The sequence below is a fragment of the Nicotiana tomentosiformis genome, chromosome 6, assembly GCF_000390325.3.
Source record: "Nicotiana tomentosiformis chromosome 6, ASM39032v3, whole genome shotgun sequence".
Lineage (NCBI taxonomy): Eukaryota > Viridiplantae > Streptophyta > Magnoliopsida > Solanales > Solanaceae > Nicotiana > Nicotiana tomentosiformis.
Window position 1 is genome coordinate 80,682,625 of NC_090817.1, and position 24,676 is coordinate 80,707,300.

At 36.3% G+C, this 24,676-nt stretch overlaps 3 protein-coding genes across 4 annotated transcripts; 1 reads left to right on the forward strand and 2 right to left on the reverse strand.

Annotated features, from left to right (window-relative positions):
* Nucleotides 1-7,126: 7,126 nt before the first annotated feature.
* On the forward strand, nt 7,127-11,753 carry LOC104098373 (uncharacterized). Its single transcript, XM_009605091.4, has 9 exons — nt 7,127-7,383; nt 7,460-7,664; nt 8,059-8,149; nt 8,704-8,849; nt 9,260-9,503; nt 9,882-9,986; nt 10,073-10,255; nt 10,680-10,881; nt 11,023-11,753. The coding sequence occupies exons 1-9, from the start codon at nt 7,233-7,235 to the stop codon at nt 11,502-11,504; spliced, it is 1,809 nt and encodes a 602-aa protein (XP_009603386.1). The 5' UTR covers nt 7,127-7,232; the 3' UTR covers nt 11,505-11,753.
* Nucleotides 11,754-13,711: 1,958 nt separating this feature from the next.
* LOC104098372 (transcription factor DIVARICATA-like) lies at nt 13,712-16,273 on the reverse strand. Of its 2 annotated transcripts, XM_009605090.4 has the most exons (3): nt 15,804-16,273; nt 15,178-15,611; nt 13,712-14,639 (listed from the first exon to the last, which is right to left on the reverse strand). In XM_009605090.4, exons 2-3 carry the CDS (start codon nt 15,600-15,602, stop codon nt 14,141-14,143), a joined length of 924 nt encoding a protein of 307 aa, XP_009603385.1. In that variant the 5' UTR covers nt 15,603-15,611; nt 15,804-16,273; the 3' UTR covers nt 13,712-14,140. The 2 variants fall into 2 exon arrangements, with proteins under 2 accessions (XP_009603385.1, XP_009603384.1); XM_009605089.4 differs by having other exon boundaries at nt 15,178-16,273.
* A 3,895-nt stretch (nt 16,274-20,168) lies between these two features.
* LOC138894279 (uncharacterized) lies at nt 20,169-23,977 on the reverse strand. Its single transcript, XM_070178963.1, has 6 exons — nt 23,689-23,977; nt 23,020-23,574; nt 22,606-22,686; nt 22,055-22,413; nt 21,509-21,661; nt 20,169-20,813 (listed from the first exon to the last, which is right to left on the reverse strand). The coding sequence occupies exons 1-6, from the start codon at nt 23,975-23,977 to the stop codon at nt 20,169-20,171; spliced, it is 2,082 nt and encodes a 693-aa protein (XP_070035064.1).
* Between the last annotated feature and the right edge of the window lie 699 nt (nt 23,978-24,676).

Sequence of the window (24,676 nt, forward strand, 5' to 3'; positions counted from 1 at the left end):
GGCACAGTATGCATCATGTATTTCATCCAAATTATTTCATAAGCGGACTTAATAATTTTCTCGTTGCTCTTGAACCATTTCTGTTCATCCCATTTTGAAAAGCAGCTACCGCTATTCCTTCTGATACATTGGGCAAAGTCATTCTCACTCGGTTGAAACGGGCGAGGAAGTCCCTCAGTCCTTCTCCCGGGGACTGTTTGATAGCAAAGATATCACTCACTCTTTCCTCGGCCTTCTTGGCTCCGGCATGGGCCGTCACGAACTTATTGGCCATTTCCTCGAAGGTTTCGATGGAACGAGCTGGTAGTTGCGAGTACCAAGTTAGTGCCCCTCCCGTGAGGGTTTTGCCGAATTTCTTCAACAAAATAGAGGATACTTGTTCTTTGGCGAGGTCATTGCCTTTCACAGCGGTGACGTAATGAGTCACATGATCCTCAGGGTCGGTCGTGCTGTCGTATAGTTTCAGGTAAGAAGGCATTTTGAAAGTTTTCGGTATGGCATGTGGGGCAGCACTATCACTATATGGCTGCTCAACGAATCGACCAGTATCTCTCTTCGACAATAACTTAGCAACGCCCGGTATTTTATCGACCCTTTCTTGGTGCTCCCTTATTTGGTCCTGAAGTGCCTTGTTCTCACTTTCCATTTCCTCCATCCTTTTCAGAATAGTTATGAGAGTGCCATCGCCTGCATTGTTAACAACATTGTGAGTGATACATGTCATTGCGGGTGGGGGGGAGGTTGATCATGTTGCGTGTTCACTGGTGGTGCAGCACAGGTTCTCACATTTGTTGCGGCCGCATCCTGAACGAGTTTATGGAGGACGTTGGTCAGTGTATCAGTCAGCCAGGCCTTAAGGAGTTTCTTTATCACTGGCGGTGTCTCCTCTCCTACGGATGTAGAGGCTATGCCAAGGGATTTTGTGATGCTGCAATGGGGAGGGGGTGATCTGCCTTGCCTAGGGGAGGCGTTGGGCGTTGTGTCCTCGTCCACTGCTTCAGAGCTTTCGTGGATGATGTCCATGAGGTTGGTTGGGAGGTCACTCATTATTCTTTGTTACATGCCACGTTAGATCTGTGCATGCAGAGAGAAAAAAGGTTCTTCTTTTAGTTTTTTTTTCTTTTTTGCGTCAGTAATCAGTGTTGGTTGTAGATATAGAAGAAACTAAAAAACTTAGCTAGAAAATCCCCACAGACGGCGCCAAATTATTTGACCAAAAAATATAATTTTCGGCTAAACTATTAAATTTATATAATGAGGGATTAGATCTAGTTAAGGATAATAACTCTAGATGTTAAGCACAAAGATGTATATTAGATGGGACAGATTTCGTATGTGGTTGGTGACAATAAATATTGAATTCTCTTAAAGCAAGAACATTAAGGGAGATATAGCCAACAATAAATGTCAATAAATAGCATTTAAGTAAATAAAGAGAATGATTCACCTAATAATGGATGAGTTGGACGAATATTTTGCCTGACAGTGATGAATGAGAGATAGATCCAAGATTCACATGAACGGTCCTCGGATCTGATGGAGAGTGGAGAACAATATGAATAAGAATCTTTGTAAAAAGGTAATCTTTGTGTTTTTGCCAGAGGAAAAGTCCTCTTCTCGAAAGTGTTCTTATCAGAATCAATATTACATGCCCCTATCATTGTCCCCTCTTTCTATATATATATGTGACTTTTTTCCTAGGAAACCCTAATAGTACAAGTGCAGGGAATATTCACTAGAATATTCCCTTTTAATACCTTATTTTGACAAATTAACCGTTACAAGTCTTATTATTAGTGGTTGATCTCGACCTCGACCCTTGCTGGCATCTTGATTATGATAATCGTCACTATCTTGACCACGGCTCATGTCGGCACCTCGGCCATTGATCTCGCGGCGTCTTGGACGAGCTCGACCGATAACTTTCTTTAATGTCATATTACGCTAAATATTCTGAAAGACGGATTTTGGCCTATACACCATTGGAAATGAGATAGAGATAGTATTTGAGCCAAATCCTACGCCAGAAACTTTTGCTAGACAAGACTTCTCTTTAGCTAACGTGGCCGTTGCCCATTGGTGAGGTGAGGGTCCCATATTGCTAAACTGGTGGTGACGATCCAGAGCTAAAAATTCCATTTAATGGAACAGAAATTGCAATCTTTGTTGTTGACAGAGTGACAATTCTAATTTCTGGAAGACCTATGGTATTAGAATCATCTCAAGTAGATGCATTTGTTGCAGCTTCGTTTCTGACGACCTAAACAAGCAAAATGATCGAGAGCCACTTCATAAAACTTTGTTGGATGGATGATTGTTAACTGTTACCCCTCATTTTATAATGTATTGTTTTGTAAGTACATTTTATTGTTTAATAATATTTTTATTTTTATTTTGTTTGACATCCTCACCAAGCAAAAGGAGAGGCATGCACTTAAACACTCTATTTTATTCATGATTGGTACCTAATATATTACTTGTATTCTATTATATTGGTTTGTGGATACAATTTTGTATAAATTGTTATTATTTAATAGTAACAATTTTATTGTCTGATTTGATTGTGTCGTATAATATTATATATTAGTTTACTAAAGTACCTTTTAACTGTTGTAATATTATAATATTAGAGCAACTCATTAACATTAGAACAGAGATATATATATTTGGCAGATTGGTTACTACCTACAGAGGAAATTCAGCAAGATTTGTTAGACAACACATTAAGAAGCCATGAAAATTCAGGGAGATTAGAAATACTTAATAATTAATTCAACCAGTAATTGGCTAATTGCCATAGCCTTTGATACTGTATTTTTCACTATATAAAAAATAATGTTATTTCCAACTCAAAATTCAGAATGCCCAGTGACTGTGATTCAGTTATTAAAGGGTCAATTGCGCCCTCTAACAAAGAAATTTTGAATTGTCTAGACAAGTCGTCTTAACAACAAATAAAACATAAGATATTGGGTAAAATCTCATTCTAGACCACATGTTCAACTTTGTATCGAGACAAGTTTCAAGACCAAGTATAATATTTAAACATAGCACGAAAGTATTCCGATATAAAATTGAATAAGTGGCACAACAAACAAAATGGGGGAAGCAAGTGGTAAAACTAACTCATAATTGCCACAAGTTGGAATTTTGCAATAATACGTATAATTGTTTTTCCCAGCTAATAGAGTGTGCCAAAAAATGGGATCGGGCATGGCCTCCAATTTTCAGGAACTGTGTCCTTCTTCTTATAGTAACCAATCTTTCTTAAGAAAACAAGTTGCACCAATCATGCATTCTACTTCTACCTCTCTCTCTCTCTCTCTCTCTCGCTTTTTTCCAATAAAACGAAATAATCTAAGAAAGTATAGTATATTAAGAGCAGCGGTCTTAAACTATTTTTTCCCATAAAACAGATAGGAGATGTGCAGTTGCAGTGGATGGGAGCAGATATATAACACATGTTGTCACCAATTTCAATATTAATGGAAGTGGATCTCACCAGTCTAATCAATAGTTTCTTATTGGTTACTGTAGGAGTAACTTATAAGAGCTTCCCTCTTCTCCCCAAAATTCTTCTTAAAGTAAAAATGCGATAATAAATACATAAAAAAGAAAGAGTTCATTCTTCTGACAGTATTAAATAAATTTACTCAATCAAACTACTTGAAAATTACACATAAAAATGGGTTTTATTCTTCTTATTGAATCAAAGATGGGTTTTGAAGCGATCCCTTCTTTTTCTTTCAGATTGTTTCCAAAAAAAGTTTTGCCTTTTTATTTTTCTTCTTTTAATCAGAAACAAATTGGATATATATATATATATATATTACTAGTTTTATGATACGCGCGTTGCGCGTGTACACTATCTCAATGAATAAAAGAATTATAAAAAGTCATATAGATATTATATTGAAATATTGTGTCTAAGCTATAAAATAAAAGTTTATTTTCCTAAAAATGATAAATGTTGATCCTACGTACTTAACTCAATAAAAGAAGAAACTGTTCCATAGAAGTTCTCAATAATTCATCAATGTGTTCAGTCAAAAAGTTGTTCTAATTTTATAATTTCATCAATTAAAATTCAAAAATTATTATTCTTCCTTTGCAATTTCAGCAGATAACGTTTCTAAAATCCTAATTTAAGAAGTTCACTAAGAATAAAATTAAGTTGATGAATACATTGACCAACAAGGAAACTAAACCTTAGTGTCCATAGAGAGAAAATTAAAAAGTGAGATATTAACTGACGGTTTCCTATAAAGATATTTTATAAATATATTGCATTTAAGTTTTCTTCTTGTTCTTTTATTCTTTTTTCCTTTTGAACCTACGACAATTTTGAATTTCCTTGCTCGAGCTGGATGGTTCTTTTTATTCTTGCTCGAGCTGGATGATTCAAAAGTATCATGTCCAGTTCCCTCGGGGGATGGATCTATAAGAATTCACCTATCCCAATAACAAAAAAATCTGACTTGAATGATCATGTATTAAGAGCTAAATTGGCTAAAGGTATGGGTAATAATTATTATGGAGAGCCCGCATGGCCCAATGATCTTTTATATATTTTTTGAATAGTAATTCTAGGTACTATTGCATGCAATGTAGGCTTAGCCGTTTTAGAACCATCAATGATTGGTGAACCGGCCGATCTATTTGCAACCCCTTTCAAAATTTTCTTTTCGTTTTTTAAACCAACGACAATCACTCTTTGTTAGGGATATAGTTATTGAAGGAGTTTCTACTTATTCTCTTCTTCCTTTTCATTTTTTGTCATATGGCAGCTTTATTTTTTGTAAAAATTAAACTGTATTTGTATTTACTATTTTGTCCAACCAAAAATGTACTTATGAATTTCGCTATGAGAGAGAGATAAATATAAAAATAAATATAGATATATATAAATTTATCTAGGATTTGCAAAATTAGAGAACAAAAGAAGTTCTTAAAAAAGGATTGAGTAGGAATATAATTGAGTAGGAGTACTTTCGGATTATGTAAGTCCTTTTAGATTTCATATGACTTTTTTGGACCTTAATTTTTGCTCTAGAATATTGTATGTCAAGATATTATTTTGTTAAGGAATATAATTGTATTCCTAATATTGAAAAATATAAATATACGATAGATACAGCTTTTTTTGAATAAATATCTTAATTGACTTCAAAGTCTTAATATGAGGATTCGTAAATATAGTTTGTAATAACATACTTTAAATAAGGAAAGAATATTTATAAATTAAAATTTTAATTGATTTTAAAGTCCTAAATTGTAGGACTTTTTTTTTTTTTTTACATAGTTCAAATAAGGAAAGATTTAGTAATTACGATTTTAGTTGTTTTTATAGTCCTAAATATTAGGGGGGAAAATTATTAAATATCTATTTTATCCGGTGTAAACTCTATGTTTAAAGGGTTAAAAAGGCGAACAAACATTTAGCTAAAGGATTTCGTGCTTTTAATATATATATATATATATATATATAATCACGGAAATTAGAATGCACATAAGAGATCAGACCATAAACAAGAATATGATGCAATAAAGGGTGTGTTTGGTATAACGAAAAATATTTTAAAAATATTTTCTTGAAAAATAAGTAGTAATCTTATTCATTTTTTGGTGTTTGGTACACAAATTAAGAAAAATAATTTCTCAAGAATATTCATAAACAATTTAGATATAATAAACATGAAGCCATAAATTTTCGAACCAATAACCTTCTAAGCCCACAAATTTCATAAACTTCTGAACCGCTAAACTTTCGAACCCTCAAACTTTCGAATCAGTAAACTCTATAATTTCTAAACCCATGAACTTCCAAATACATAAATCTCCGAACTCATAACTTTGGAACTCGTAAAATTTTGAACCTGTAAACTGAAAAATGAAAAAACCAGAATTGAATTTTTTTTTTTAAAAAAAAAATTGCGGGGTGGGGGTAGGGTGGGGGGTGCAGAAAAATAAAAAAATAGAAAACAGAAAATTAAAAATACAAAAAAATAAAAGTAAAAAAAAATCGGCAAGGGGTGGTGGGGCAGAAAAACAAAAAAATAGAAAATAAAAAAAAATTGAAAATACAAAAAAAAATTAAAAATAATAATTTTTTTGCGCGGTGGGAGGTGACGAGGTTGGAGCGGGTGGGTGGCGCAGAAAAACGGGAAAAAACAGAAAATTGAAGTTGGAGAGGGTTGGGGTTAGATGTGAGAGTAGGTAGAGTTTTTGAAAAATATTTTTCTAACTTTTTCTATGGAAGTCATTTTTCTTCAATTTCAGAAAAATGTAATTTTTAGAAAAATATTTTTCAAACTATTTTAAACAACCAAACAATGAAAAACGAGAAAATATTTTCCATCATACCAAACACACCCAAAAACAGGAATTTTGGATAAAGGTTTTCATTTTCCTTCTGAAAACTTGACTGAATACTTACTCTATTTCACAAACGCCAACTTTTTCAAATATCCAACGTGAGCATAGTTTCCTTTTCTCTTGCTAAAAGTGCTTTAAAAAAAAAAACTTGTCAATATTTAAAAATATTCAACCAAAAGTCATTTGAAAAAATCTATTTATTATATGTAAAAACTGCTCATTGAGAAATTTCTTGTAATGACATTTGATTTAAAGAATTCATTTCAAAACCCTTTTTGAAAATTTTCACAACACCTAAAAAAGAAAATTAAAGAAACAAATTTCATCTGATTTTGGAACAAATGTCATTGGCCATCCCTCTAGAATGTGTTATTATGGAACATGATTCAAGTTTGTAGCGCCAATAAATATTTTTAATGCAGGTTTAGTATAAAAAAGGAAAGAAATTACATTTACCCAAGTGGTAGGAGTGATATATATATATATATAGGAAAACTATTAAGTTTATATCATAGCCAGAGTATATATTATGGTGCCAAAAGTAAGTGCAAATATTTTAATTTCACATGAGTGGAATTAAGTGAATCTTTAAAAAAACTACCCAATGAAACATCATACAAGTGTACGAGCCTCGTCAGCTTCAATATCTTATTCAACTATAGCGGGTCCCACTTCCCACTATCTCTTCATCTTTTTTCCTTTTATTATAAAATCGTCCCCGTCGTATCCTATCCTAGTCCTAGTATAAGTATAAATAGAAACCTTAGCCCCTTGTCCTATTCCTCCAACTATTTTTTGTAAAATCTATCTGGCTATCTAAGTACTTATTAAGATCTCTTGATTCTTCATCTTCAATTATGGATTGTGTTTACAAAGATCCTAATGCACCAGTTGAAGAAAGAGTCAAAGATGTTTTATCAAGAATGACACTTGAAGAAAAGATTGGTCAAATGACCCAGATCGAACGAGCTGTTGCTAATCCTTCTGTTATTAGAGATCGTTATATTGGTAAAATTCATTAACCCCTTTATCTATTTTTTGTTTTTTGGCTTTCTAATTATTGAATTTGTTTTGAAATTTGCAGGGAGTGTATTGAGTGGAGGTGGGAGTAGACCATTTGAGAATGCAGATTCAAGTGATTGGGCTGACATGATTGATGAGTTTCAAAAAGGTGCAGTGGAGACCAGGCTTGGCATTCCCATTTTCTATGGAACAGATGCTATTCATGGGAATAATAATGTTTGGGGTGCCACTATTTTTCCTCACAACATTGGGCTTGGAGCCACCAGGTTAGTTATAGGATGCACTTGTATGTGTAGTGTAGGTAGCTGAGTGTCTTGAGGTATTTTATTTAATTATCGTGGTGTTCGGGTCAGCTTGAGCACCTTGATTATTCTATTGGCTATTTACTAACTCCACTAACACATGTATCCGCTAATTCTGTTCACTAAAGTTTAGATAAATACGACGATATCGCCTAGTGATATTTGTGTGTGTACTGTGATTCGAGCCATTATCTATTCTTTGTTTATATCAATTACTATATGATGGGCTATCACGGACTTAAAATCTTGAATCTGCCTTTGCGCGTATATTTGTGAAGCGGTATTAGTAAAAGGAGTAGTGTATTGAAGTGGGTTTCGTGTTTTAGAAAGGCTGATAATAAAGGTGTACATTTCGCAGAGATGCTGATTTAGTCAGAAGGATAGGAGTTGTGACAGCTCTTGAAACTAGGGCATGTGGAGCTCCGTATGCTTTTGCTCCTTGTGTTGCTGTAAGTGAAAAAGAAAATTTTCCTTTGGTTTTCAACTTCAGTATTGCTACTTTTGGGAAAGATGACTAAATTTGATGCTTGTTGGTATAAATTTGGCTTGACTAAGAACCCCTTTGAGTTACAAAATATTCCTCCCACTTGCTATTAATGAAGTAGATATCTTGAGAAATGTTTTGTGCCTTCTTGGAATAAATGCAAAGCAAGCATTATTTGTTTCATGTTCCAACATTTACAACTACTAATGAAGATTTATTACTGGTTGATCTTCTAATTAGGTTTTTAGTTTTTCTTAGCTTAGTTGTCTATCTGGATGTTATTCATTAAGAAAACTGGTACTGCACAGTCTCCAGAACATAGTCCCTTGCTCATGGATGTCTTAGCTATCAAGATTCCTCTTGAAGTAAGACTTTCCAAGACTGTTAGATATGCAAGTTAAGAAAATAAGTTGTTAGATTTTTGTTACTTAAAAGGAAATTCTAGTGTCTTCTTGCAGTTTCTTCTGTAATGGTATTTAACCAAATCCAAAAATATATGATCCAACTGAATTATGCCAGGTCGCCAAAGACCCTAGATGGGGAAGATTTTACGAGAGTTACAGTGAAGATACTGAAGTTGTCAGAAAAATGACCTCTCTTGTTACGGGATTGCAAGGTCAGCCACCAGAAGGACATCCATATGGCTATCCTTATGTTGCTGGAAGGTAGAGATAATGATGAGCACTATAATTTCATTTATTCAAAACTTGTCATCTTGCAAAGTTGAAGTCAGAATTATTCACTTGTCAAAACATGCTTCAGTTGGAAGTGCTTTAGTTTTTTTGACAAACTAGTAGAATGGTTTACATCAAACTGTAATGTCGACAGCTAGTTTCAAGCAACCTTTTCATAAGCATTAGAATACTAACAAGTACAGAATGGACGATTGATCTGTCTTCATATCTTACTTTGGTAACTAAGTATTTATGATATCCTACTATAACATGTACCTCATAGATTACTTTATTTGGAGTTCTGCACCTCTTATCTTCCTCTATCTATCTGTCATTTATGCTACTTCTACAAACCTGCTTTCTCAAATACAGAAATGTTGACACTTGTTTCTTGATTTCAGAAATTATGTCATGGCATCTGCAAAGCATTTCGTAGGTGATGGGGCAACTGAGAATGGTACAAACGAAGGAAATACAATAGCATCGCATGATGAAATTTTTAATATCCACCTAGCACCATATATAGACTGTATCGCCCGAGGAGTTTGCACTGTTATGGCATCCTACTCCAGCTGGAATGGAGACAAAATGCACACTCATCGCTATCTTTTGACAGAGGTCTTGAAAGATAAGCTTGGATTCAAGGTAAAAATATTTGAACTTAACTGCACACCTGAATAAAAGCGCAGAAAGATATGTTCTTCCGAACTTTCACTTGCATCCCTGAAAAAAAGAACTAAAATATGACTTCTTTATCTGGATTAAGTTTGATAATTAACATGAAAAATCATTTTCTTCCTATTCCTTTGTTCTCTTTGCTTTTACATTTTCTTTTCTTTTTTTCTTTTGGGGGGAGGGGGTGTATGGGAGAGGTCCAAGTGTTTGATTTTTTCATCTTATCTTCTGCGGTGTCTTTTTAAGAGAACCTCTGTTCTTGTTTAGTTATTTCGTTCTAATGGGGCGATAATTATTGTGAGATGCGGAGAAGCTTTGTTATATGATAAAAGCAATATTCTGGTGCAGGGTCTCGTGATTACAGACTGGGAAGCGCTTGACCGGCTTACTGACCCTCATGGATCAGATTATCGTCAATCAATCAAGTCAACCATCAATGCTGGAATTGATATGGTAGGATCAAAACAGTGTTTGAAGCCAAAATTTGCAGCTGTTTAGCCCAATTCAAACTTTCCGTTTGCATCTTGTGAATATTACAGGTGATGGTGCCATTTAGATATGAATTATTCTTAGAGGAGCTGCTATCACTGGTAGAATCTGGGGAGATATCGATGGCCAGGATAGATGATGCTGTTGAAAGAATCTTGAGAGTCAAATTTGTTGCTGGATTGTTTGAACATCCATTTACAGATAGATCATTGATAGAATTGGTTGGTTGTGAGGTATTCTCACTTCTTTCTGTCGCCTATTGTGATTATATTTACACTCTTCTGAATCTAAGAAGAATCTCCTGCTTAAAATTGATAAATAGCCTTTCCCGACCCCTCTTAAAAAATAAGAAAGAAGAATTTCGTCACTACTGATGTTGAAACTGTTTACCGGAACCTTGTCTTATTATACTCTCTCTTCACGAAATGCTTAAGTTTTAATGAGATTACATGTTTCCAGTTCTTTGTTCTATGCAATTGTGATTCTGATGATCTGATCAATGCTGATTCTTCAGACCGAACTTTGCCCGGAATTATTGTTCTCGTTAGACTCTGTTATAGTTTTCTTTAAGCTGTCTTGCCTTTGAAAAATGGTGATTCTGGAATTCATCATCTTGGATCTGACTTAGGTTAATGTTATTGTGTCACATTGTTTAAGGTACATAGAGATGTAGCACGTGAAGCCGTTCGTAAATCCTTAGTTTTGTTGAAAAACGGGAAAGATCCAAAGAAACCATTTCTTCCTCTAGATAGGAATGCCAAAAAGATCCTTGTCACTGGAACTCATGCTGATGATCTTGGTTACCAGTGTGGAGGGTGGACTGCTACATGGACAGGACAAAGTGGCAGAATCACAGTTGGTAAGTACTCCCTCCTTTTCGATTTAAGTGTCTTAGTTTGACTACACACCAAATCCATCTGTAATATGATTAACAGAAACAGACTACCATTTGCACATTACTATCGTAAACTCAATTGGATATATGATCCACTTTGTATAGGCACAACCATATTGGAAGCATTAAGGAAAGTGATAGGAAAGGAAACAGAGATAGTATTTGAGCCAAATCCTACGCTAGAAACTTTTGCTAATCAAGACTTCTCGTTTGCCATCGTGGCCATTGGTGAGGCTCCATATTGTGAAACTGGTGGTGACGATCCAGAGTTAAAAATTCCATTTAATGGAACAGAAATTGCAATCTTTGTTGGTGACAGAGTTCCTACAGTGACGATTCTGATTTCTGGAAGACCTATGGTATTAGAACCATCGCTCTTGGAAAAAGTAGATGCATTTGTTGCAGCTTGGTTGCCTGGAACTGAAGGAACAGGAATCACAGATGTCCTTTTTGGAGATTATCCATTTCAAGGGAAACTACCTGTGACATGGTTTAAAACTGTTGATCAATTGCCAATGCATGCTCGAGGGAATTCCGATCCTCTATTTCCTTTCGGATTTGGTCTGAGCCTAAACAAGAAAAAATGACAGGCACTTAAATGCTTAAATGAGATGGTCACGGATTCATCATCATACCAGCCAGTTATTCTTTGGTTGAAGTCCTTGAAGAGAACTTCAGCTGGATTCTTGCTTCTGAATGGAGAAGTTAATTACATTGAAATATCTATATATTACTGTTGTATCTCAAATAACAAAAAAGAGAAGGTAGTAGCTGTATCTTCTTGTATGATGTTCAATCAAGATTATGAATTTATGATGATTGCTTCAATGCTGAAATTTGATTTTGCCTTTTCTCCTATGACGTTACGCAGTTACAGCCTTACATGACGTATATTCATTTTCATTTGAAAAAAGATTGTCCCTTTTTACTAGAAAATGCATACGCTGCAGTATGTTTTCCATCCCTATTAGATTCTTTTTCTATGATGCTTTAGTTCAGTGATAAGAATGCAGTGTAACGATGGGTTGATTAGGCGCATGTCATGAGTTCAACCCCTGCCAATTACAAAGGGCAGTCCATTATTCACCGAGTTTGAAGTGTGTTAGCTAGCTGGCTTAGAAGATTCTTGGATTATTAAAAAAATGATTTTTTTTTCTCTGATAAGGAAGAAAAGCCCCCACATGAGATCATTCAGAGATCTCTGTGGTCCACAGAGCTAACCTTATTTCCACCTTAGCAGTAATTGCAGCATCATTTGTAAAATGTAAACAAGGTCCTCTGCTTGATCCATTGGAATATCTTCCAAGAGGAAGAATTAGAATATTGTAATCCGAATGTATTTAAGAAGAAAAGAAAAACAACTTTTGTTTGCCGAAAGTGTGAGGTGTTGGACTAGCATGTGTGGCTGTAGTTGGTGAAAGAGGAGATGAAAATTCGAATAAATTGACTTAGTGACTTCCCTTCTGCAACTTGCAGATTATTATGCTCTTTTCTTTTTTATAAAAGAATGTTACTTTTTGTCAGTTCCTGTGTGGTACTGTTTTAGTAAACCAATTAAGCATAATGCTCTTGCCACCCTAAATTGAGAATTCCTCCCCTACTTGATGAGTTTGATTTGAGTATACTATAAGTCCAAGTAAGCTAGCTGCTACTGGCCTTCTGAAAGTCATTTCTACAGTTGGAGCAACTACACTCAACGCGATGTAGCCTCGAACACCCCCTCCACCCGCACATCAAAGACCAGACATATGGAGCGTGGACAGTATAATATATGCAGCTAACATTGGGTAAACCAACAATAAGGATGATTCTGACAATGTTACCACTTTAAGAAAACGGATCCTTGAGCTTAGCTCAACTCAAAAACTAGCTCCTTTCATATGAAGTGAAATCTTTGTTTTTCCTTTCATTTTAAAGAAAAAAGAAGTTGGTATGATACGGTATTAAAATAAGAAAGCAACCATATATTCTTTGGACTATTGATTAGATCTTGTTCAGCACTCCACTCGTGCAATAGTCACTCCAAAACTGACTAATACATTCAAGAAACTTTTCAAGTGAATGAGTCTAAAAGGAGAAAGTCACTGCATTTGATTACCAAAATACCAAAAGAAAGGACAAGTCCATTATTTAGTATGAGAAATCTGCCATGAATCTTACTTTGTACCTTTAGATCATATTAGTTTACTCATTAATCAATGTTCCTACAAGTGGGATCTTGATTTTTTTTCAAAAGGATCCCTTGAAAAAGATCTCAAAAAGATGATACATAATCTCCAAGAAAAAGGAAAAAGGGGGTGGGGATTTTGGATTATGGGAAGGTTTTGAAGAATAGGATGCTTGAGTTAGTGGAGTGTAGACTCAGCTTCAACTAGAAAGCTTGCAAGTCAGACACCGATCAGATCCAGGATTTAAACTTGATGTATTCAATTTCTCTGAGTCCACATGCAATTCTGAACTATGGATTCAAAATTTAATAAGTAATTGTTTTCTCTAAGCTGTGTCAAAAAAACTAGAGAGTAATTGTGTCTGCTTATGCTTGCGAAAACACCCTTAAGACTGTTAGATAAGTGCTTTGTGACTAGGCCAATTTGCACTCACCATCCAATAACAGTGCTTCTTTATTCAGTCTAATTGGCTCATTGTCTCCAAGAAAAAGTATGTACCCCGTTTCAAACATTTATCTCTCCCGAGTCTGAAGCACTACATTTTTAGGTCTTTCAACAGGGAAACATTTGCATTCAAAAGAAAAGCTGAAATGTTCGCTAGGAATATCCGGTGTTACTACAATCAATAGTCAAATCTCAAATGCCATAAAATTTCAAACAGACCTTTATTTGTCTGTGATTTTCATTTAGAGTACAATAGCTAGTAATACTCCATGATCTTCATGAAATGCACATAAAATCAGGCCATTTTCCTTCCATCTCTTGTAATTCTATTATGCCCTCAAAAGGATTTTACAGGTTTCTGTCCATTCCTCTATGCTCATTTTGCCACTGTGAACTCCACTTGTACTATGGTTTTAAGTACACACTTCAGAGAGTAAGGATCTTGGACTTCCTAAAAGGACACACTAACTCATGGCTAACTCAAAGTGCCAAGCAACATATATTCACAATACAAGAGAGATGTAGAACGACAACAGAAGCTGGATACTGAATTGAAAATAAGCATATTTTGACGCATTGATCAAAGTTCTAATATTTTGGATATGCCTATGTCATGCATGATAGTAAGGCTGTGCCGATTGAAGCTGAAAATTCATACTTTGAGATCCAAAGTAAGGCTCACGCATAGCACCTCTTTGCTGCAGACTTTGGCTTTGCATTTTAATGTCCCCATAAGAGTTACCTCCATAAGGAGGAGACACGAACAAACTTCCTTCTGCATAATTAAAGCCATTATTCACCTGACTCCACTGAAATGGAATTTTGTGCATGGCATTGTCAGCCGATTTTGGCTGCTGGGAAATCACAGTGGATTGATCGATTGAAGTTGGTTTTTGGTGATCCGGTGAAGGCGTTTGATTATCATTGAGATTTATTGTTGTAATGTCATGAATGCTGGCGCGTCTTTTATCTTTGCCACCGGAAAGTTGTCTGATAAAGTACTTCTGAGCATGACTTGCCACTTGAGTTGGGGTTCTAGTAATAACGAAATTTCGCGAGATATTCCTCCAATCGCCTTTTCCATACTTTTTAAGCCCCATTAGAAACAACCTGAACAAGAATCAAGCAAATCCCCTTGTCAATAATGAAATTTGATCATATAAACATCAATGCTTGAAGAATCTTAGAAACTTAACAGATAAACCAAGTCTAACGTACATGTCAGCTTTCTCAGCACCCAAGAGTGAAGAACAACCAGAAAACTTAATAGGTTCAAGATTCTGAGCTCGTTAAAAATATGGATCCAAACTTAATATTTATGCTACTTTTCAGGGGTTTTCACATGGAATATATATTTATAAGCTGCGCTAAAAATGATGGGTTCAACTGAATCGAACTCCTAACACTCTGAATTATTGTCAACTTGTCACATATAATTATTTAGGTGGTGGTTCATTATTCCACTACCTGACATGTTTTGCCAAGTTGTTAAATGAACTGTGTGATATTATAGGGATACAACTATACAAGAAAAATTATAGGGTGGTCCATACAGAAAGAAGCCAAACATGCAATTAAAAAAAAACACAGTGAAAGAAGTACACACAGAACACAAATACAGTAAACAATAATGAAGAAAAAAACTCACTTGTGTTCTTCCTCTGTCCATGGAATACCCTTCTTCCTCTCTTGTTCTGGAGGCCTATTGGACAAAGATCTTTTGCCTCCAACAACATAAGACTGCTTGTATCCATCAAAGCTACTATGACTATTCCCCCATTCTAATGTAAAAGGTGAAGAAGAAGTAGTAGTATAACCAGGAATAGTAATTAATCCAGCTTCTATCCTGCTCACATCATCTTCTAATTCCTTATATTGCCTAATTACATCAACAACTGTTTTCCCTGGAACCATTTCTGCTACCCTTTGCCATCTATCTGGTGTATCTTTATCAAAAAAGGCAAGAGCATTCTCAAATGCCTTATTCTCAGCTGGAGTCCATTTTGTGCTCTTTTCCTCATCAAGAAACCAGCTTGAATTTGAAAGATAAGGAGCTGGTGATAATATCTCCATAAACCCCACCTCACAAAAATCAAATTACAGAGGGAAAAGTTACAAGAAATTAAAGATGGTTCAAGAATGCATTTTTTAAGAAAAAGCTTTTGAATTTGAGGAAGCAAAGGACTGAGAGAGTAAATGTAGAGAGGCTGAGATTTTACAATGGCAATATCAGTGTTAAATCAACAAGTCAGCATCTATAAGGAATCAGAATACCTTTTTTAACCATAGCCACCTCCCCAACCTGAGGAATCTTGAAAAGACACAACTTTTTCAATGTCAAAAGAAAAAATCCTAAGCTCTATGATAATCTTAAAAAAGGGGGGGATTAACTATAACAGACAAAGATTATCTCACGCCGAGTTAAATCTTACAAAATATTCTCATTAAGATCTGAACCCCCAGAATAATTTTGAAAAAAAGAAAAAGGAGAGAACTTTCTATAATTAAAGCTCACTAGCTGAAGAAACAAGGTGACACTGTGAAAAGCTGAAAATTGTTGAAACCCAAGTGAGCAAATAGTACAAAGGACTCTGAATTTGAGAATTGAAGGGGCTTTGTCTGAGGAGAGAAAAAAGGAAAGAAGCAGAGAAAATTTGTGTTTGCTTTCTTCCCTTTCCCTTTATGACTCAACAACAAAGAAAAGAGAGAGAGAGCAAGAAAAAAGATGGTAAGAACAAGAAATAAGTAAACAATCTAGTAATAAGCTTTGAGGAATTAATTTAAATTTACGTTCCCCAAAAGAAATAAAAATAATAATTGGAATTTGGAGAGAGAAGGCTAAAGGTGGAGGGTTGTGATTGGATGAGGATGGTGCTTGTGGATACTGCAACTTATGAAAAAGGTTTTCTTATTTTAGTACACACTCCTGCTACCTCTCTTTTCTTCTTTTTTTTTTAAAATTAGCAAAAGAGAATAACATGAACAGGAACAACTTTTAAAATTAGGAAAAAGGTATTAAAATTACAAAAAATATATTTTTGTAAGACATGAAATTTGGTTAGGCTCCTCATGATGATTCGTGGAAGCTCACTTAAACAGAAATAAGCGTTGGTGGAACGGGACCCAAATACATATAGGCAAACCACTTCTTGGCAAGGGCGGTTTGGTTTAAAGTAGAAGATAATTTAATCTTCATATAAAATTTTGTATTTCTACTAATTGTACGGGTGAAATATGATATGACACGCGATCGTCTAAAGGGAGGATATGTGAATCCGATACGGGGATGGCCGAAGACCGAACACAGTCATTTCGCTTGTCACCGGAAAGGATAACGTTCATAAAGGTGTGTTAAATGCTCTGCGCCCGGTAGCATTTAATAGGGAATATTCTGCAGCATTAAGAGCGACGGTCCGTCACAGAGAATTTGGCATTTATGCTCACCATTACGTCTTCATCAATGACCCTCATAATTGACATTAAAGGAGGGCGCGATCCTAGGATCTTCTCCCCTAGAGATAGCTATAAATAGTGAGCTCAGTTATCATTGTAGAGGACACAAATTTTCTGGAAAAACTTATACTATTGTCACGACCCAATTTAGGATCACGACCGACACTTAGGAGCAAGTGCCCCCAAGTAAGCCTCGTCGGTGTTTTACAGAAAATCGGATAGAGTTTTCCTTATTTTTGGACTATCCCAAAACTTTTCCTTTCTCAAATCAACAACCAACATCCTAATATCAATTCAAACAATAATAACTTTATCAATTAACCAAAATAAATATCTACCATTAATAGTCCACCCACTAAAAGCTAGAAATACTAATTTATCTCCAACTTTGATAAGAATGAGCGATACTCAACATAAGTCTATAATAACAAAAGAATACCCATGACACTAAAAGAATGACTATGTAGCGACTCTAAGAGTTCAAAGAAAAGACCATAACAATAAATAAAATCTCTGCCCACGCGAACAAGTGCGAGGCTCACCAAGAACTATCAACTTGTGCGCTCTAATTAACGAAATCCTCGCCCGCGTCAACTGCTGTCTCTGTAAAAAAAATTAGCAGGGAATGAGTCGCTAGCTCAGTGAGTAATAACACTTAACCACAACCGTTTTTTTATTAGGGACAAATCAGAAAACGTGCTAGTATATATATATTAAACAGAAAATATCATAAGAATGCCCTTTCAGAAATAATAAACAATAATCAGTCTCATCATGTTTTTCATGTAATATAAATCAATTGACAATTCGGTAATAATCTCGGTAAATACTGTGTAATATCAATATTCATGTTTGGGAGGTTCCAATGAACGGATCATGTAATCGGTATAACTATGGACTTCTTCGCAAGAAGTCAAATATAACGGTAGTCCCTACTCGAGGAAAATCAGTAATGGTGTGCTAGTTCTACCTTCCCACTAGCGAGAGCTATAACGATAATCGGTAATTACAAGGTGCACCAGGTCTAACGAACCCGCTGTTAGCTACAGGATCCTTCAAAGTCTACTCCCATTTATACTTGTCTCTGTAATCCGTATATACTCATAAGAAAATATTTTAAAACAATATATGGCATTTCAGTTCTTATCAAATCATGTAATTTTATTTCGATAACCGTAAATTCAAGTAACGGTAAAACATATCTAGTGACAACAAGAATATTTAAAACAATGGTAATCATCTCAAATAACTATTTCGATATCATATCGAGTAAAAGACTTATCCCACATGCAACTCAAAATAATCGGTAACATATTCATATTAAAAATCAAGTGTAAATCATGCAAGTTATGAAAACACAAACTGCGGTAAGATTACTACTCACTGTACTTCGTGCGAAATACCAAATTCGTCACCTCGAATGATCCGTACGACTTTCTTCAATCAATCTATAACAACATCAACACCGATCTCGTGTTAATTGCCTCATTTAGGCTAAATTCATCACTAATTTAGGCTCAATCCTCCGAGTTTTATATTTTATCATCAATTCGCCAAATTATATTTACCCATGCTATGAGTAATTTAGATTAGTCCAAAATCTTTTAAATAAAAAGGCAATTTATATAGTTTATTCCCTGTACTATTCAATTTCCTTAATCATGTATATAAGTTGAAACATAAATATTATTGTCCATAATATCCTTTTTTGTATTAAATTTTCAATACCCGATAGAATCCCATAAACACAGAAATCGGGATCTAAAGGAATCCACTAGAAACTAAAGAAGAATCAACATAAGGGAAAAAATTAACCTTTTTTTTGCCGAAGGATAGTTTTCACTTGAAGCTGCTATATAGGTCCAATCCTTCTTCCTTTAATTGTAAATCTTACTGCCAATAATTTATCTTCCTCACTTGCTTGCCAATGACGTTGATGTCCAAGTAGTTGTTCCAGCAACTACTCCTTTTGTTTCTTTAAGTTTGGAGTTGGCTTTCCCAATCCCTAAATCCCGTCATGTGTTAATAGGGTGGGCCTTGGCCCATGTAATTATTTTTCTTTCTTTTATTTATTAGGCTAATGACTTAAATGTCCTAACTTAAGTATCGGGTATTATATTTTCCCCACCTTATGAAATTCGGTCTCCGAATTTAAATCAAGTGCATACATGTAGACTGGAATAAGTGAGGATACTTGACTCGCATAGCATCTTCCACTTCCTATGTAACTTCTTCAACTGTATGATTTCTCCTTAAGACCTTCACAAACAATATTTCTTTTGACCGTAGTTTTCTTATTTGTCTATCAACAATTACCATCGACTCCTCCTCGTAAGACAACTTCTCATCAAGCGGTATAGTCGGTGCTTCAAGCACATGAGAGGAGTCCGATATACATTTTCTAAGCATAGAGATATGAAATATTGGATGCATAAAAGACAACTCAAGAGGAAGTGCCAAACGATAAGCCACAGCTCGCACTCGGTCTAGTATTTCATATGGTCCTACAAATCTGGGGCTCAACTTTCCTCTTTTCCCAAATCGCATCACACCCTTCATATGAGAGACTCGTAGGAATACTTTGTCTCCAGTTGCGAACACTAAGTCTCTTCTTCTCTTATCCGCATAAGATATTTGTCTGCTTTGAGCTGTAAGCAATCTCTGTCTGATCAACTAGACCTTTTCCATAGCTTCTTGTACTAAGTCAGGTCCCAATAAGTTAGTCTCACCAGCTTCAAACCATCCGATAGGAGAACGACATCTTTTACCATATAGTGCTTCATACGGTGCCATTTGAATACTGGACTGGAAGCTATTATTGTAAGCAAATTCAGTTAAAGGTAGATAAGCGTCCCAACTACCTCCAAACTAAAGAATGCAAGCTATTAACATATCCTCCAAGATCTGTATAGTACGTTCAGACTGCCCGTTTGTCTGTGGGTGAAACGCAGTACTAAGATCTACTCGTGTACCCAATGCTTCTTGAAAAGATTTCCAAAAGCGTGAAGTGAATTGTGATCCTCTATCAGAGATGATGGATACTGGAACTCCGTGAGGTCGGACAATTTCGTTCATAAATATCTATGCATATCTTACTCAACTATATGTAATCTTCATTGGCAAAAAGTGTGCTGATTTTGTCAATCGATCTACAATCACCCATACAGAGTCATAACCTTTAAGGGTTCATGGTAGACCGGTGACAAAATCCATGGCAATTCTTTCCCATTTTCCCTTTGGAATCTCAATTTGTTGTAACAGTCCTGCGGGTCGCTGATGCTCAACCTTGACCTGCTGACAAGTCAAACAGTTAGAAACAAAGTTAGCAACATCTTTCTTCATAACTTCCCACCAATAAAATTGCTTCAGGTCATGGTACATTTTTGTGGATCCCAGATGTATAATGTATCTAGAGTTGTGAGCTTCTTCAAGAATAGAGTGTCTCAACCTATCTACATTTGTGACACATAGCCTGTCACCCATTCGAAGAATACCATCACTTTCAACAATCATATCCTTGCTTTTACTAGCTAAGGCCTCATCTCTGTATTTGCAAAATCGCTCATCCTCATATTGGGTGGCCTTAATGCGCTCAACTAATGAAGACTTAGCGTGAGCACAAGCCAACAATGCCTTTGAATCTCTGACACTAAATTCGATACCCGCACCTTCTAGTCTCTGAATATCTTTGGCCAAAAGTCTCTTTGTAAGAGATATATGTGCCAAACTCCCTATAGATTTTCTACTCCATACATCAACCACCACATTGGCTTTTCCAGGATGAGACAAAATAGAACAGTCATAGTCCTTGAGTAGTTCCATACACCGACGCTACCAAAGAATAGATCTCTCTGCTGAAAGATATACTTTAGACTTTTATGGTCAGTATAAATCTCACAAGTTTCGTCGTATAGGTAATGCCTCCAAATATTTAGAGCAAATACCACTGCAGCCATCTCCAAATCATGTGTAGGATATTTTTGCTCGTGCTTTTTCAATTGTCTCGAAGCATAAGCTATAACGCGGCCATTTTGCATGAGAACACATCCTAATCCCACCCTCGATGCATCACAGAACACCGTAAATCCTCCAAAACCCGATGGTAAGGCTAATATGGGTGCGGTTGTCAAACACGTTTTAAGTTTTTGAAAGCTCTGCTCACATTCTTCCGTCTACTGAAACCTTTCATTTTTTTGTGTTAGCTTAGTTAGTGGCGCTTCTATTCTGGAGAAATCCTGCACAAAACGCCTATAATAGCGTGCCAAGCCTAAAAAGCTATGAATTTCTATAGGAGAAGTAGGTCTGGGCCATTTCTTCACAGCTTCTGTCTTCTTAGGATCTACCATAATTCGATCTTTGGATACAATATGCCCCAGAAATGCTACTGAGTCTAGCCAAAATTCACACTTCGAGAACTTAGCATAAAGCCGATGTTCTCAGAATGTCTACAATACAGTCCTGAGATGATTCTCATGTTCTCCTTGACTACAAGAATATATCAGGATATCATCAATAAATACTATTACAAATCTATCCATAAATGGCTTTAACACCCTATTCATTAAATCCATGAATGCAGCTAGAGCATTAGTCGGTCCGAAAGGCATCATAAGAAACTCATAGTGCCCGTATCGAGTTCTGAAAGCAGTCTTAGAAATATCTTCATCTTTGATTCTAAGCTGATGATAACCAGAACGAAGGTTAATCTTTGAAAAGTGGGCAGCTCCTTGTAACTAATCAAACGTGTCGTCTATACAAGGCAAAGGATATTTATTGCGTATTATTATCTTTTTCAACTGCATGTAGTCAATGCACATTCTCAGGGATCCGTCTTTCTTCTTTACGAATAGTACTGGTGCACCCCATGGAGATATACTCGGTCTGATAAAACCCTTATCTAACAAATCCTGCAGTTGTTGTTTTAGCTCCTTCAACTATGATGGTGACATCCGATATGGGGGTATCGATATGGGCTGGGTGTCAGGTGGCAAATCAATACCAAAATCTATTTCTCGTACTGGAGGCAATCTTGGTAAATCCTTAGGAAATACATCAAAAAATTCTCTAACTACCGATACATTTTCTATATTAATTATTTCCTTCCTTGTGTCATTTACAATATCTAAGAGACCCAACCAACCTTTTTTCAGAAGTTGTTGAGCCTTCATAAAAGATACAACTTTGCAAGTCTCTGGAACCTGACCCCCTTTTAGAACAAAACTAGGTTCGTTTGGTATCTCAAACTTAACTATCTTTGCATGACAATAGACGATAGCATAGCAAGAAGATAACCAATACATTCCGATCAGCATGTCAAAGTCAATCATATCAAGTACAATAAGGTCAGCTAGAGTATCCATACCCTCAACCCGAATCTGACAAGCATGATACACGTATTCATCTAATAGAGACTCTCCAATAGGAGTAGCAACTAGAAAAGGATCATTCAATAGCTCAGGTTGCCTACTAAACCTCAAAGCAAACTACGTGGACACATAGGAGTGAGTAGATCCCGGATCAATTAACGCAAGTGCAACACATGAACATGCAGAAAGAATACATGTAACCACAGCACTCGAGGCCTAAGCATCCTGTCTAGTAAATGCAAAAACTCTCGCCTGACCTCTATTAGCATTCCCTTGTCCTTGATTCATAGTAGCACGGTCTCCAGCACCTCGACCTCTATTTCTTGTACCTGTAGCACCTGAAGTATTATGAGTAGTTTTAGTAGGTGCAACTGACTGGATAGAATCCTAGTTGAAATTCCTCGAAGGCTGAGGGCAATCCCTCAAGTGATGTCCCAACTGGCCACATCGAAAGCACTCTCCAGTCAGAACAAGACACTGGCCCAAATGTGATCTACCACAGGTCTGATAGACTAGAGCAGTGGCATATATTTGCCAAGAATTATGATGTCCAGATGATGATGATGGTCCTCTAGTACCCTGTATGTAATGTGGTCTATATGCGTACTGTGATGGCAAATGTGTCCCTGTCTGAGGACCCTATTATTGTTGTCCTTGATTTCCTGCTCTACGATTTTCACTAAAATCGCCATTGAAAGATCCTCCTGTCTTGGCCTTCTTACATAATTTACTAGTTGCACGCTCATCACGTCCCTTATTTTCAACCTTTCTAGCGAGATCGACTGCATTAGTATAGGACAAAGTCTTCATCTGTGGGGCTACTACAGTGTATAGACAACCAACCAACCTATCAACAAACCTCCGAACTCGAGCTTCATAGGTAGGCACTAAGTAAGGAGCATATCTAGCTAGATTACAAAACTTCGTGTTGTAGGTTGACACATCCATATCTGGAGTCTGAACCAATCTCTCAAAGTCTCTAGAAAATTTTTTCCTCAGGCTATCTGGAAGAAAATGATCCATAAACAACTTACTGAACTCGTCCCATGTCAGTGGGGCTGCTCCTGCTGGCCTTCCTAGCAATATAGTTTCATACCATGTGTTAGCCATATCCTCTAGTTTGTATGCTACGAGCTCTACGGCCCTCTCACTAGAACATCCTAGAGTACGCAATGCCTTGAGTGTCCCATCCAAGTAACTTTGAGGATCTGCTGAATTATCGGAACCTGTGAATTTTGGTGATTTCAATTTCAGGAACTCTTGTAGGGATACTTCCTTATTCCTGAAAGTCTAAGTCTGTGCAGGTGCTTGTGTCTGTAAAGTAGCATGCGGAGCTGAACTTCCACCCTGAGTAGGCACCAATGCCTCTAACACATTCATTAACCTTGCCACTGCGTCTGCAGGTAAGGTAAAAGTAGGTACAACAGTTGGTACTGGTGATGGAGCGTCCTGAACCCCCTGTTCTTGCACTTGATCTGGCATAGTAGCTTGGGGTTGACCCATGTTCCCAACTTCAGGTTGAGGAGTAACATGTCTTCTAGTTTGATGAACCCCAACTTGATCGCCACCTCGGGTAGTACCACGTCCAGCACCACGTCCAGCAGATGAGGGTGTGCATGTCCTAGCCATCTGCTAAAGAAATACTCCAAAGTCAATCTCAAGTTATCTCAACGCACGATCAAAGAATGAAAGAGGGGAAAACATTCCTAGATGTTCAGTAGCCTCAAGATCATAAGTATGGGCGCCTACATACCCATGAACAAGACTCTACTAAACATTTCTCCATGACTCGGGACTTAAAGCCTAAGCTCTGATACCAACTTTATCACGACCCAATTTAGGATCATGACCGGCACTTAGGAGCAACTGCCCCCAAGTAAGCCTCATCAATGTTTAATAGAAAATCGGATAGTGTTTCCCCTATTTCTGGACTATCCCAAAAGTTTTCCTATCTCAAATCAACAACAAACATCCTAATATCAATTCAAACAACAATAACTTTATCAATTAACCAAAATAAATATTTACCATTAATAGTCCACCCACTAAAAGCTAGAAATACTAATTTATCTCCAACATTGATAAGAATGAGCGTTACTAAACATAAATCTATAATAACAAAAGAATACCCATGACACTAAAAGAATGACTATGGAGCGGCTCTAAGAGTTCAAAGAAAAGACCATAACAATAAATAAAATCTCCGCCCACGCGAACAAGTGCGAGGCTCACCAAGAACTATCAACTTGTGCGTTCTAATTAACGAAATCCTTGCCCGCGTCAACTGTTGTCTCTGTAAAAAACTTTAGCGGGGAATGAGTCGCTAGC

What these genes read in the sequence shown, in the direction of transcription:
- LOC104098373 (XM_009605091.4), top strand. Translation starts at nt 7,233, where the DNA reads ATGGATTGTGTTTACAAAGATCCTAATGCACCAGTTGAAGAAAGAGTC. An exon ending in ATTGGGCTTGGAGCCACCAG is followed by an intron (nt 7,665 to 8,058) that starts GTTAGTTATAGG and finishes TACATTTCGCAG; the next exon opens with AGATGCTGATTTAGTCAGAA. An exon ending in AAGATAAGCTTGGATTCAAG is followed by an intron (nt 9,504 to 9,881) that starts GTAAAAATATTT and finishes ATTCTGGTGCAG; the next exon opens with GGTCTCGTGATTACAGACTG.
- LOC104098372 (XM_009605090.4), bottom strand. Translation starts at nt 15,602, where the DNA reads ATGGAGATATTATCACCAGCTCCTTATCTTTCAAATTCAAGCTGGTTT. An exon ending in TGGACAGAGGAAGAACACAA is followed by an intron (nt 14,640 to 15,177) that starts GTGAGTTTTTTT and finishes ATTCTTGTTCAG; the next exon opens with GTTGTTTCTAATGGGGCTTA.
- LOC138894279 (XM_070178963.1), bottom strand. Translation starts at nt 23,977, where the DNA reads ATGGCTAGGACATGCACACCCTCATCTGCTGGACGTGGTGCTGGACGT. An exon ending in TGGCGATTTTAGTGAAAATC is followed by an intron (nt 22,687 to 23,019) that starts GTAGAGCAGGAA and finishes ATAATACTTCAG; the next exon opens with GTGCTACAGGTACAAGAAAT. An exon ending in ACAAGGGAATGCTAATAGAG is followed by an intron (nt 22,414 to 22,605) that starts GTCAGGCGAGAG and finishes ATCCTTTTCTAG; the next exon opens with TTGCTACTCCTATTGGAGAG.